The sequence below is a fragment of the Microcaecilia unicolor genome, chromosome 1 (genome assembly GCF_901765095.1).
Source record: "Microcaecilia unicolor chromosome 1, aMicUni1.1, whole genome shotgun sequence".
Lineage (NCBI taxonomy): Eukaryota > Metazoa > Chordata > Amphibia > Gymnophiona > Siphonopidae > Microcaecilia > Microcaecilia unicolor.
In genome coordinates this window covers 170,134,660-170,148,834 of record NC_044031.1, presented here as the reverse complement: position 1 = coordinate 170,148,834, position 14,175 = coordinate 170,134,660, and the positions used below count along the sequence as shown (strand labels likewise).

The window sequence follows — 14,175 nt, the reverse complement described above, 5'->3', positions numbered from 1 at the left end:
ATTTACCTTTGGTAAAACCATGTTGTCTCGGATCTTGCAACTTATTGGCTTCCAGGAAATTCACTATCCTTTCCTTCAGCATCGCTTCCATTACTTTTCCAATAATTGAAGTGAGGCTTACCGGCCTGTAGTTTCTAGCTTCTTCCCTATCACCACTTTTGTGAAGAGGGACCACATCCGCCGTTCTCCAATCCGGACTCTGATTGGCCCAGGAGCTTTTTTCATTTCAATTGTACTGGCTTTTGCTCTAGTTTCAGCCCAGGAGAAGAGATAGGAAGAGCTCTTTGCTGAAGCCCTGTAAAAAACAGTTATATTTGATAACTGGTGAATAGCTATATGTCCTGATCTCCCCAGGTACCTTTTAGGAAGTAAACAAAGGTTTAGTATTGTTATAATTGATCCATATTTCAGTTATCTGTTATTGTTTGCTGATTGCACTTCTTTTGGTTCATTGTGCAATTTTTTAATGACAAATAATTGTTTATTGCCTCTGCCTATCTGGACTGAATCCTGGTGGTTTGTGTGTTGGGTCTGTGAGTGCTTTCTGGGGACTGTGGGACCACTGGGAACGTGGCCCCAGTAACCTAGAAATCACTGGGGATAGTTTGAGAGTGGGAGACTTGCCCAGAGGCAGTTGTGACCCAGTCGGTGGGAGGGGGTGCTAGTGTACAGCACAAGTGGCAGGTGCAGGCTGACCTGAACTGTGCTGGGGATAGACCCTCTAAGTGACTGTGGGGTTACCCCAGGCGGATGGCTAGGCATTTCGTGACACTCGCATCTGTAGATCATTTATAAATATGTTAAAAAGCAGTAGTCCCAGCAAAGACCCTTGGGGAACCTCACTATCTACCCTTCTCCATTGAGAATACTGACTATTTAACCTTACTCTCTGTTTTCTATCTTTTAATCAGTTTTTAATCCACAAAATAACACTGCCTCCTATCCCATGACTCTCCAATTTCCTCTGGAGTCTTTCATAAGGTACTTTGTCAAATGCCTTTAGAAAATGCAGATACACAATATTGACTGGCTCCCCTTTATCCACATGTTTGTTCACCCCTTCAAAGAAATGCAGCAGATTGGTGAGGCAAGATTTTCCTTCACTGAATGTATGTTGGCTTTGTGTCGTTAATCCATGCTTTTGAATATGCTCTGTAATTTTGTTCTTTATAATAGTCTCCACTCAGCAAGGTTCTGTCCCCCCCCCCCCCCCTTGTAGGTCCTCTTGGGCTTACTGTAAGGAATTCTTGTAGTCTAGGGTAAGCAGGCAGGAGGTCCAAATGGGGGGTGGCGAGTCAGGGCAGTGTTCTTTCTGAGTGCAAATGTGTGCCCACACAGATCACAAATTCTGCGCACACAGCAAAATGTAGTGTACACAAGAAAATAATGCTGATACAGTTTTATTAGTTGTTAGAAATAGAGACCTGCACGGGAATGGGGTTCGTGGGAATCTCGCAAAATCTGTGGGACTCCCCTCCAGGGCTGTGGGGTTCCTGTGGGGATGGAAGCAGTTCTTGCAGGGTTCCTTTGGAAGTGTAAGCTGCACCTGCGCCAGCCTCTCACCTACCAAGTACCAAGTTCTTTGACTGCCGCCTCCTCCTCCTCCTTGCTTTAACAGTGCAGATGTAAAAAGTCTTCCATTAATCCTCTCTGCTCCTGGGTTGATGCACAGACCCCAGCTCTGACACAGGCACGAGCATCAGAGGTCACCTGACCTATTGATGTGTGCATGTGGCACACAATGCCAGCAAATCAAAGATTAGCCTTACATGTGCATACCAGAGTGTTCCAACTTCCATTTCTTCCTTGCCTGCAGTGCTGTGGCTCGAACCCAGAGACCAAGAGAGCGGACCGGAATTTTTTTTGTAGGTCCCATTAAATTCTTGCAGGGATTAGGGGGGATGGGTTAATTTCTTGTGGGGATGGGTAATATTCCAGCGGGGATGGGTGGGGACAGATGAGGATGGGTTAGATTTCTGTCCCCATGCATCTCTCTAGTTAGAAAGCAGCAAAGAGAAAATGATCTATTCATATCTGCCTCATCTTAGCAACTGAGTGATTACTTAGCTTAAATTGGTTCTCCAAGTTGGAAGTTCTGGTTCTGTCCATTGGATGGCGCTGTAATATTAATCATAGATTGCTGATGACACTGACATTTAATAATAATAACATTTTAATAATGTTCCCTCCAAACTATATGATTCTGTTTTTAAAAACCCTAATGTGAGGGGAGGGGGTTGTCTTTCTTTATTGGTTTTAATTCATGTTAAGTAAGACATGAATGATATTAATATATTACTATTAAGGATAATATAAATCATCAAAAAGAGAGACATTTGGTCGTAATCAAGGTGGACATCACATCTTAGAAAGTGATCCATTCACAAGATTTCTATCTAGGATATGCATCACTTTTAGGAGATAAACATTGTATACAAATCTAATATAATATTTTCCCAAATCTTTCAGCATGATCTGATTACAATTTTTTTTATTTTATTTTTGTTTACAATTTTTATAATTAATCACATACCAACAGTGATTGAAGAAATAACAAAATAATTCATAAAATCAAGTATGATTTACGAATTTTAATCAAGGACATCTTCAGCACAAAATTGCACTCATATTTGGTCAGTGGAAAATTCTGTACATGGACTGAAAATTTTCACACAAGTGATGAGTACTTAGTCCAGACCAATGTTCCCTCTGTCTCCATGGGAAGGAAGTGTGAAGAGAGAGAGAGAGAGATGCTACTTTTTCTAGCACTAACCCCATTAAGGTGGCACCTGGGAGAAGCAGGTCATATATTAGTGACCTGCTAGTTCCAGACAAGAAAAACAATGCCAGCTTTGAGCTGCCATTATATTTCCAGGAGTAACTCAGCTTGTGGTGTTCACCACAAGCTACATTATTCAATTCACATAATAATGAGGTGTTTTGCTTGCTTTACATCTTATTATGTATAACACAGTAACCTAAAATAACTTGTGTTATGATAATATAAGACACCTTATTGCCATTAAGAGACAAATAGCATGTGTTGTTTCTGTATTGCACCTTAATAACTACCTCCTTAGTGTCTATATCAGATCTTTGTAATACTGTATGTGTAACAATGTAAGTGCTATATTGTCAAAAATAGGTAAGAGTATTAAGTTTTCCCATCAACTCTGAAACTAGACTACTGTTGGACTAGTTCCAGGTTATAGTAGGTACGTTGTGACCGGGCAGAGGACAAAAATTGAACAAATATGAAGAAACCCAGGTCATGGAAGAAACCCAGGTCATGGAAGCAGCAAGAACAAAAGACCTTCAAAGATTAATTGTTTGTTCTGGCTTTGTGCTGGCAACAGTAACCAAGCAAAGTAATCTCCATGCCAGGTTAACTTACTACACCCCAGTGGCAGCCTATTAATATATACATAAGGTAATGGAAGCCTTACATCTTGTGCCCATTAGGAGTGATCAGGCTGTCCTTAGGTCTTTGATTCTTACTGATGATTTACCCAATTACAAACACATCAGTACATCAAACAAGGGAAAGAGGGGACTTCCCAGCCAGGAAGGGGTGTGAGAAAATAATAGCAACAAATACTCCTTCCTTGTCATCAAGCAGATGAATCCATTACGAATGGGTTGTGTCCACCTACCAGCAGGGGGAGATAGAGAGCACTGAAAAACCATAGTGCCTCTTGGCCAGCTGGCTCCATCTGCCTCTCAGTATTCTCTATCTCCCTAGCAGGATTGGACGCAGCTTATTCAGCTCCTTCAAAAATCTGCCTGGGGTGGCTCCTGGGCTTTTGCCAGTTGTAGCAGGGGTGTTGTGGCTATTGCAGCTTCACTTTAAAGGCACATAGGTTAGCCCTTTCCCTGCCTTACCCTTCCCCCTATGTGGATGCAGGCATATAGGTTTGCCCTGTTCCTGCCTTTCCCACACTCTTCTATGTGGATGCAGGCACATTGGTATGTCCTTTCCCTGCCTTTCCCACACACACATCCCAACTGAAGGTCTCCAGTCCTCTGAAGGTGCCCCGCGGCCCAAAATGCCATGCAGTAAGCTTGCCAGCAGTGTTCCTGAGCCAGCACTTATCATGCTAACTTCTTGCAATTCGTGAAAACTGAGCACTTGTGAGGTGTCGGCATCCATCATAGAGCACAGGATCTTCTTTCATGAAGCTGTTTTTCCTAAGGCCATCGCTAAGTGTTCGTTCAGATGTCAACCTGTTCTGACACTGTAGCCATCTTTCATTCACATTAGGGTAGGACAATGCCTCTAGGAAATGCTCAGCAGTCAGATTTCTCATGTCTTGAATTTCCTCCCAAACTTTGGTCAGGCCCATCTATTTTAGGTAGTCCTTCATAGAAAATTTTATTAGAAAATAATCTGTCTGATTTTCATCTCAATGCTATCAACTTTAGGTTCAAATTTGTTGATCCCTTTGTAGAACACCAAGTTTAGCATGTGACCCTTTTCATAGGTTGGAGAATTGATCACCAGAGTAAAACCTAGTGCTGCCATTGTATGAAGGAAAACAGCAGTGATGGTGTCTCGAGTTTAAATATGTTGGCTAAAATCTCCCATGATCACTAAAACTACGGAAGCTCAGAATTACGTCTGTCACCAGATGATATGTTGTTGTGAGGTGCTTTGTAGATCACAAACAGCCGCATTGGTTTGTTACCTTGTAGCTGGATTAGGAGGCAGTCTGACTCTTAACAGGTGGAGGATGGAGACTGTGCACAGTTTGATTGTCTCTCAGATCAGGATGGCTGCCACTCCACCTCATTTCCATGGTCTTAGTTGATGCTGGATAGTGAATACTTTGCCCTTCATATTCTGATGTTGTTGTTTAATAATATATTCTATAGGCTAGATTACTAAAGCATTTTTCTCATTTCATTTCTATTTTCATGTCAGACCCACAGAAAACAAAACAAAAAGAAACCAACCAACCATGTTGTAAAATCCCTGGCTTCTCTCACTATTATCTTGTAGACCAGTAATGTGAACACTACCAATATAACCATACCATGGTAACATTTTCATAGATTTGTGTCTTATTTATTTTATTTATTTATTTGTAGCATTTGTATCCCACGTTTTCCCACCAATTTGCAGGCTCAATGTGGCTTACATTTGCCCTAGTGGCGATTGCCATTTCCGGTTAACAGAATTACAAATGGTATTGCATTAAGGTGCGTACATACATGGTAAAGAATAATACATTATAATACATTCTGGTATTGCATATAGGTTCCTGAGTGATAGATTGGATTGTAACATATGTTAGGACATCAATTATAGAGAGAGCGTTTTCGACATAAGGATTAAAGTGGTATTGCATTAAGGTGCGTACATACATGGTAAAGAAGAATACGTTATGGTATTGTTTTCCAAAAACTGAAAAGGCAGTTTTCTTTCACCTCTCTGCCTTATCTCACTCTGCTTAGAAATGCAGATAGATGCATCAGCACTAGGCATCTGAGGGTGCTCTCACTTTGTCATTTTCATCAGGAAGAAAAAATATATTGGGGGGTCTTATTTAGCAAATGCTTCCTCCCATTTATTTTCCATGAGGAAAAAGAAATCCCTGGATGAGTCAGGTCCCTAGTCTACCAGACGATGCTCTGTGACCAGTTTGTTCCCTCAGAGGTCAATGGTTGACATGACTTCCTCATGCTCCATGTTTAGCATGTGACAGGGTCCCAAAATTAGCATCCCTGGACGCCAGGATCTTACCCACACCTGAGGTTTTGGATGGGGTAAAGCAAAGCTCAGCATGAACTATGACAACAGGGAAGGGGGATGTGCTTTGAGGGGCAATGACATGGATGGTGACCTATAGTCCCTATGATGCCACTTCTGTAAAGTATGCACTTATATGCTAAAATTCCTCCTAAACTTGATTCTATAAATATGTGCATATCTTGCATATCACATACAGGTAGGCAAAGCATGGGTGGGACCCACACTTAACGTGCACCTTATAGAATTCTGCAAATTATCAGCAGAACTTAGGTGTACACCAACTTATAGGTGCATATTATCGTGATTACACTAGTATTCAATTAAGGAAAATATGCACCTGTATTTCTTTATAGAATAGGTGCCTAATAGGTGCTCAGTTATAGAATTACACCCTATATGTGAATCTTAATGTGCAGATAGAAGATGGAGTGTGGCAGGCGAACTTTTGATTTTAGCTGAACTTTCCAATTGAGTCATTGTAAGAGGAACATGCATCTTGTCAAGACCATAGGTAACAGCCTCCTGTTGACCAGTGTGTGTGACACATGTATGACTCTGCAACAGAGGGTCATAGAGCCTGGGTAGGCAGCCAGTGTCCACTCTGCTCTAGCTCTAAGAATAGAGAACTAAACCAATCAAAGCTAGCTGCCAGGAATAATAGCAGATTGCCATCCACTTTCTATGCTCATAAATGTAAGAGTTTAGCAAAACTTTTAATATAAATTTATCTACTCAGCCCTAGTAAATTTTCAGAGAGGCCAATTTAGGAGCGAAACTCAGAATTAGAAGTATCGGGCCTGTTATTTATCCTGCTAGTTATATATTTGCTTTTTCTTATTTTCTCTGTACTTCCTGTGCCTGCTTATTCATAATTGCTTAGATGACTGTTTAAGTAAAGTTGTTTCATTATACTTAACAGTACGATGATTGTCTTTGACTTGGTCTCCAAGAGATAGGGTGGGGCACAGTGGTTTTGGCTGGAGCCGAAAACATTGGGATGAGAAATGCCTGGATGTAGAGCAGCAGTATCTTTTCTCAGATCTTCTCTACAAACCTGCTCCTTTCCAGGTCTTGAAATGAAAATGGGGACTAGGAGGGAATTTTTGTGTGTGTTGGCTTACCCACACTCCCTTGGTGATAGTTACACTGTGGTAATTGTCCAATGAAATCACATGAGTTCTGTCCTCTGCTGCAGTAATAAGATTGTGTTCAAAATCTGCATTAGATTTTTAACACTGATTTTTTTTTTACATTTAGATGTGCAAAAATCACTAAAGTAAAATATCTGTGCTGAAATGGAAATAGTTATTTCTATTTTAACTTCAGAGACTTCTGGTCCATGAATAAAGGCCCCAGGACCAGCCAGCCAGAGAGACCCTGGCCAAGGGTCTCCTAACACCTCTGAGAAAGAGTGGCATGGGATCGGATAGCTCCTTGTCTCCTATCCTTTATCTCCTTACCTATCCACCCACCTTCAAAGACCTCCCTGATACTTGCCTTTAGCCATGAAAGTGACCTCCTCTTCCCCCTTCTATTCTTGCCGTTCGCCATCTTGACAAATGGTGCTGGTTCAGGTGAGATTAGCTATGTCAGCTGAACTCCCACCGTTTTCTTAGATGGTGGGTGGCAAAAGCAGATAGTGAAGGAGGAGGACACTTCCCTGACTAAAGGTGAGCATTGGGAGACCATTGGGAGGGTGCTGCAGAGTGAATGGGGCCTAGGTAGAGGAGTTAGGGGCACTCTGGATCCAGGACACTCTTGCTTAGTGGTCCTAGGGCAGGATAAACCTCATTGCAGGATCATTTGGGACCCTGATTGGGGAGACCTCTGGAGATGGGAGACTCCCAATCAAGGATCTTCAGTCCTTGGTGACTAATTCCCATTGACACCCAGAGGTAAAGTGAACATCCCAGTGTTATCGCAGAAGTAAGAAACTGTGCTAAACTTTAGTGCATTGTGCTGCAACAGAAGTAATCCCAAATGCAGCTCATTAACATGTATTTTGTATGCTAACACATCTAGGATAAGTATAGTTCAGTTTATTGCATCAGCCTACTGGCTAGACTTCCACCATCCCATGCTATTTACAGGTCTGAATCATCAAGCTCCTAGCTTATGGTATTAGGAGTTCACACTGTTTGTGGTATATAGCATCTTACAACTGAGCTACCCCTACCTCCCTTGTGCTTTAACTCCATCCTCCCAGCAGCCTTTCTTAAGATTATTGAAATAAATTAAGATCCACACGAACCAGCAGAAGCTCTTCAGACACCTTTAGCAGTTGTCATAGAGCATGCAAGGGTTGTTGTGTTATCTTCAGGCCTGTGGGTGAACTTTACAACTGAAATTGCCATAACTCTTGCTAATGTTCTACCATAATTCATATTAATTCCAAAGGGCTAGTAAATGCATTGGGACCTGTCAACATACTCATTTTATCCTGTTTATGATCTGGTAAATTATACTACTTAGGATTGTACTGTGAAGTGGGAGAACCCAAAATAATCATCTTTGGGTGTTTTATAGAATGTTTTCCAGCCTGGTTTTATTTATTTATTATTTATTTATTGCATTTGTATCCCACATTTTCCCACCTTTTTGTAGGCTCTGAAGGGTTCTGAAGTCTTAGCTTTTAATCAATCCATGGTGGGAGTCCTTAATGCCACCTTTGGCTAATTGTTAATGAAAATATGTTTCTCTGCATTAATACCGGCTGTCTGAACTATGTGAAAAATGTGACTGTGATTGTTAAATGAATGAAAAGATGGGTAAAAAGAGCTTTATTGATTTCTATAATATACCAGACATTAGTCATCAGAAGGGATCTGATGGCATGCACCCTTCTAAAGCCATCTTAAAGTGATTTCACTTTGTCTCATTTTATTACCTCTATTTCTTACAGGCAGCGAATATGATGAGGAAGAAGTGGATTATGAGGAGTCGGACAGCGATGAGTCCTGGACCACAGAAAGCGCTATCAGCTCCGAAGCTATCCTCAGCTCCATGTGTATGAATGGCGGGGATGAGAAGCCTTTTGCCTGCCCAGTTCCAGGATGTAAGAAGAGGTACAAGGTGAGGTACAACTAAGTTTAAGTTTACAAATGCAAGATAGGGGTAAAAAAAAAAAAAAGCACCACTAAGTTTGAGAGATGAATGTGCCAGTCATTTAAAGTTTCTGGTATCTGTGCTCTTTTTTAATGCAAACATTTTAACTTCAGAGTTAAAATGTTTGCATAAACATTTCTAGTCTTCGAGGTATCTGTACCTTATGGGCACACAAACACTACTTAAAATTGTAATTATTTTCTGTTAGAAATAAAACCAACTCTTTACCTTTTATTGAACAATGTGAAAACTATTATGCGGTGTGATGAGGTACTTGTGCTTCTGAGGTCATGCTGGGGCCATTCTCAAGAGCTTTTATAAATAAAGGCTGCAAGTAAGTTGTGATATCATTTTATTGCACTAACTTAATACAGGTGTGACCAGTTTTCAAGCACTAGGTCAGGGCCAGGTGAGCACATGAAATGGCCATAACTCTCACATACTAGCCATAAAAGCCTGAGCTTGTTTGGTTATGCCTGTTCCTGCACAGTTAAGTGGGCTACATTTCCTTTATCCAGTGACTTTCTTGTTGTTCCTTCCTGTTTTGACTGATTACAACTGATTGCTCTTGGGCATTGTATTTGACTGTCAGGATTTTGTGCCATGTTTCCTGCAGGCAGTGCACTAAGCATTCCTTTATCCACAAGTGCCCTTCAGAGGCCTCATGAAAGGGGAGTCTGAGTACCATTAAATAGGCCTAAGTGAGGTGTTCCTTTGGCCTCTCATACCTTTCCAGTTCTGGTCTGTTCTTAGTGTACCATTTCTCATTCACAGCAGCCACAATAATGCACTTTATTACCTCTCTGGCTAGAAAAACGGACTGCTGCTTACTAGTTCACTTTATCATATTTTTGTTGTGCACTGTGCTAGTCATCCCTTCAGGTGGTTTATAAATAAATGGCTATTATTGAATGGTAAAGTGGGATATGTGTTGTATCCATAACCCTGTCTCAGAGCAGGGTGAACATTTGGAGGTACCAGCTGCAACTGGCCTGAGATTTTTCTGATTTTCTAGTTGAAATGAAGGAGCTGCACCAGTATTTCTCAAGTAATCACAGCAGTACTAAGCCAAATTAGTTTGACCACAACACAATCTTGTATTTGTTATCAACCGAAATGGCAAACGCCTTTACGGTACTTTGTAAGCCACATCGAGCCTGCAAATAGGTGGGAAAATGTGGGGTATAAATGTAACGAATAAATAAAATAATCTAGATTACGTGGCCATGTTAATATCTACAACCTATTAGTTTATTTAAATGGCAGTTTGTTTTCTCTAATTTGTTAGGGACCTGCATGAGTGCTTCTAAAAGTGATTTTTTTTAAAGGGTTCAGCCATAAAAGTAAAGGTAGAAAAGGCAACCTCAGAAGCCAGAAGGATGTTTGGGTACATAGGGAAAGGAATGGCCAGCACAAAGTGGAAATAATACCTCTATCTAAATCTCTGGTCAGAGGTCTTATGGAGTACTGTGTACAGTTCTGAAGACTGCACATTTAAAAAGATATAAACAGGATGGAGTCGGTCCAGGGGCGGCTACTAAAATGGTCAGTGGTCTTCATCACAGCAGTGTACCGAGGGTGGGACGGTGGGGGTGGTTTGCCCCGGGTGCACGCTGCAGAGGGGGTGCAGGGACCAGCTGTCAGCTCCACTGGCACCCTAGGAGGTAAGAACAGTGCACGGGGGGGGGGGGGGGGGTTCGAGGTGATGCACCGGGGGGGGGGGGGGTGCACAGCGGCGATCCACCCTGGGTGACAGCCGACCAACGAACACCACTGCTTCATCATAAAGCATTTGGGGGCAGACTTAAAGATCTCAATATGTATACTTTGGAAGAAAGGCGGGAGATATGATAGAGACATTTAAATACCTATGCAGCATAAATGCACAGGAGGCGAGTCTCTTTCAATTGAAAGGAAGCTCTGGAATGAGGTGGCATAGGATGAAGATTAAAGGAGATAGATTCAGGAGTAATCTAAGAAAATGTTTCTTTGAGAAAAGAGTGTGAATGCATGGAATGTCTCCCAGCAGAGGTGGTAGAGACCAGGATTGTGTGTGAACACTAAGTATAAGACATGTACTGAGAATCTCTAGATGAGAGAAAGGGATCGTAGAGCTTATGGATGGGCAGACTAGATAGTCTGATTGAGCCCGATATTCAGCCGGTGGCAGGCAGCACTTTTGCTGTCTGCTGCCGGTGTTCACCCGGATATTCAATGCCAGGCCATTTCTGGCGACCGGCATTGAATATCGGGGGGGGGGGGGGGGGGGTTAACCATTAAAAAGTTAATCGGCTATGCTGATATTCAGTGCTAACCAATTAGATTTTGGGTGGTTAAAGATAAGACAGATATTTATGTGGTCCTCTTTGACGGATAAATCTATCCAGTTAGGTGCCGAATATTGGCGTCTAATGGGATAAGTCGCATGATATAGCCAGGTATGCACTAGGTGCTAACCGGCAATATTCAGCGGAGATAACCTGTTATCTGCCACTGAATATTAGCAGTTAGGCACCAATATTCTATGTAGGGGCTCATTTTCAAAGCACATAGACTTAAACATAGGTTTCTATATAACTTTGTAGGTCAAAGTGCTTTGAAAATACACCTCTTTAAGTGGTCAGCAGCTGTGTTTGGCCAGTTAAATAGCTTTGAATATCGGGGGGGGGGGGGGGGGGGGGATTAATCTTTGTCATCATTTTCTCTGTCTCTGTGTTTTCAAAATAATAAAATCTCTCCATTACTAAGAGCAAACCAGTATAAAACCGAATATAGGGAGGTGGATAACATTTCTGGATAAAATAAATCTATATATACAACAGCAGACATATTTTAGAGTCAAACCAGTGAAACGTTTTGCCACCAGCACACCTTGCTCACATAGAGGAAATACAGTATAATATGCCTGAGGGAAAAAAATGTTACTACCCCACTGTTTGTGGTCATACTCCCAGTTTCTGTCTATATCAGGGGTCCCCAAACTATTGCTCATGGACCAAGTGTGGCCCACAAAGTTAATTTCTCCAACTCACCATATTTGTCCTGTCCGTGGCTTAATCCAGCTCATGAAGGATGTGTTACTTGATTTTTATGTGCAACAACAGCATAGATAGCAAACTCTGGAAAGTTCCCTGGCTGTAGCTGCCAAAGATGATGATGGTAATATAGCACAGCAACAAACTCAGCATAGTCTGAGGAAGAACTTCCCATTCAACAGACTCCAAGTGTTACCCCCCCCCCCCCCCCCATCACCCTTCTCAGTGATTTGACATGTGCTATAAGATCATTATCTGGGAAGGTTTGGAGACCCCGATCTATATGCATATAATACACTGAAGTGGCATCTGTCAGGAACCATGCTGGTAGGATTCTGGCTGCAAAGAGGCATGGAATGGTGCTGTGGGACTAGAGGGTGACAGAGCAAAATGTTTGGCTCAAGGACTGGAGCCAGATAGAATGACGCCCAAGGCCGCAGGATCAGAAGTGAGCGGAGCTGACCCCAGGATCTGGGATGAGGCAAAGGCAGGGGCCATGTGGACAGATTAGAATACTGCACTACCTAAAAGGGCAAAGCAAGCAGCTATAAGCAGCTCACTTCCCAGTTCAATTCCCAGATATGATGGGATTGAACAGGAAAGTGGGCAATTAGGAGGGAGGAGGGGATAAAGAAAATCCTTTAGTGAAATTGTTGAGTACATTTTTCCTAGGTGTCCACTAGTTTTTTTAATTAAGGAGGTCCTTTTAGCAGCTTCTATGTTTTGTATATAGTGGCTGGACCTGCCTCCTCTGATTCTCCTTCCTATTTCTGGAGGGGTGAGATCCGCAGAGGGAAGACACTGCAGACCTCCCACGTGCAGCCTGTTTTCAGTTCTGCAGCTGCTGCTGGTCCCAGCACCACTTAGATTCTAGGACAAGTTTAAAGGAGGGGGGAGGAGAGTGAGTGAGAGATAATGAACTAGGGGAGAAGGGAAAGGAGGGATGCAGGAGAGAGATGCTAATGGAAGAGGAGGAAGGAGATTGAGAGATGCAGAATAGGGTGTGAGATGCCATACCACGAGGAAAGGAAGAGTAGAACCTGCATAGGAAGAGGGAGAGATATTGGGGGAGGGAGAGGGAAGGAAATGATGCCGGGACCTGTGGGAGAAAGGGAAAGATACTGGACTTGTAGGTATGTGGGTGAGTGGTCAGAAGGAGAGAGGGGACATATGTGGAATTCTTGGGGAGGAGGATAGGAAGGAGGGAAGAGAGAAATGCTGGACACTGGGATGGATAAGGGACATAGGGCTGATGCCAGATAGGTGTGGTGGGGGGGGATGAAGATAGGAACGCAGAAGGATAATATTCATATGAGGGGGGATGAGGACACAGAAGATTGATAATAGGGCAATAATATAGACACAGAAGGGGGATGCTCACCATGGTGGGAGGATAAGAGCAGGGACACAGGGGAAATACTAGTCAAGGTAGATAGTGACATAGAGGGAAGATGGATGGTGAACGTGAAGAGAGAAGAAGTGCCAAATGGACAAAGAGACCCTGGCAAGAGAGTGAAACTGGGACCAACGTGATTAGAAAAATAAAATGGCCAAATGACAAGTTAGAAAAAGGAATTTTATTTTCTATTTATTGATTAGAATGTTAGTTTTTGGAATGTATCTCTGCCAGAGCTGGTTTTAGACATGGCTGGAGCCTGTGAGAAAAACCTCCAGCACTCTCCAACACAGGGACCGTAAATCTCCAGCTTTGGGATGGACCCACCCTTGGCATCCGTACATGTCCCTCCCCCCCCCCCCCCCAAACACACACACACAAGTTTCTCACAAATCAGCTTGATTGCAGGCCATTCCCACTAGTCAGAAGTGGTGTATCTTTATGACAGAGAGCCGGAAGAATCCACCAAAATGTGGTGTGACCCATCCATGGTACTTGCTTTTAACTATACAGCAGGCACAAAGATCTTTATTCAAAGTTAGGAGGAGGGGGGAAAGGTAGTTTACAGGTTCTCTGACTAAAAACAAAAAACAAGTCCAAAGACTGTATTGAAGTGCTGGTGAACAAAAGGGAGTCCTCCTCTTCCCAAAGTAAATGCTTTCTCCCCCCCCCCCCCCCTTTTTATGATTAAAATGTGTGAAGAGGAGGGAGTATTGTAAATGCTGGATGTTTGAGCTCAGGAAGCCAAGAAGCCATGGCAATTGTAAGAAAGAGGCTGTTTCCCCAGAGGGCATCCACACACCACAGCAAGCTTTTCTTCAGGGGAGGGAGAAAGAGGGGCTAGGAGAAGCCTGTAATTTGCTACATCCTGTCTGCTCTCTTTTTAT

The 14,175-nt window shown here is 42.6% G+C and overlaps 1 protein-coding gene across 1 annotated transcript in view; it reads left to right on the top strand.

Moving 5' to 3' along the window:
- Positions 1 to 14,175, top strand: part of JAZF1 (JAZF zinc finger 1) — a 473,852-nt gene that overhangs the window by 430,086 nt on the left and 29,591 nt on the right. The window contains exon 4 of the mRNA XM_030202468.1: positions 8,655 to 8,824. Coding sequence (XP_030058328.1) covers positions 8,655 to 8,824 — 170 coding nt within the window. The remainder of the gene's footprint in view (positions 1 to 8,654; positions 8,825 to 14,175) is intronic.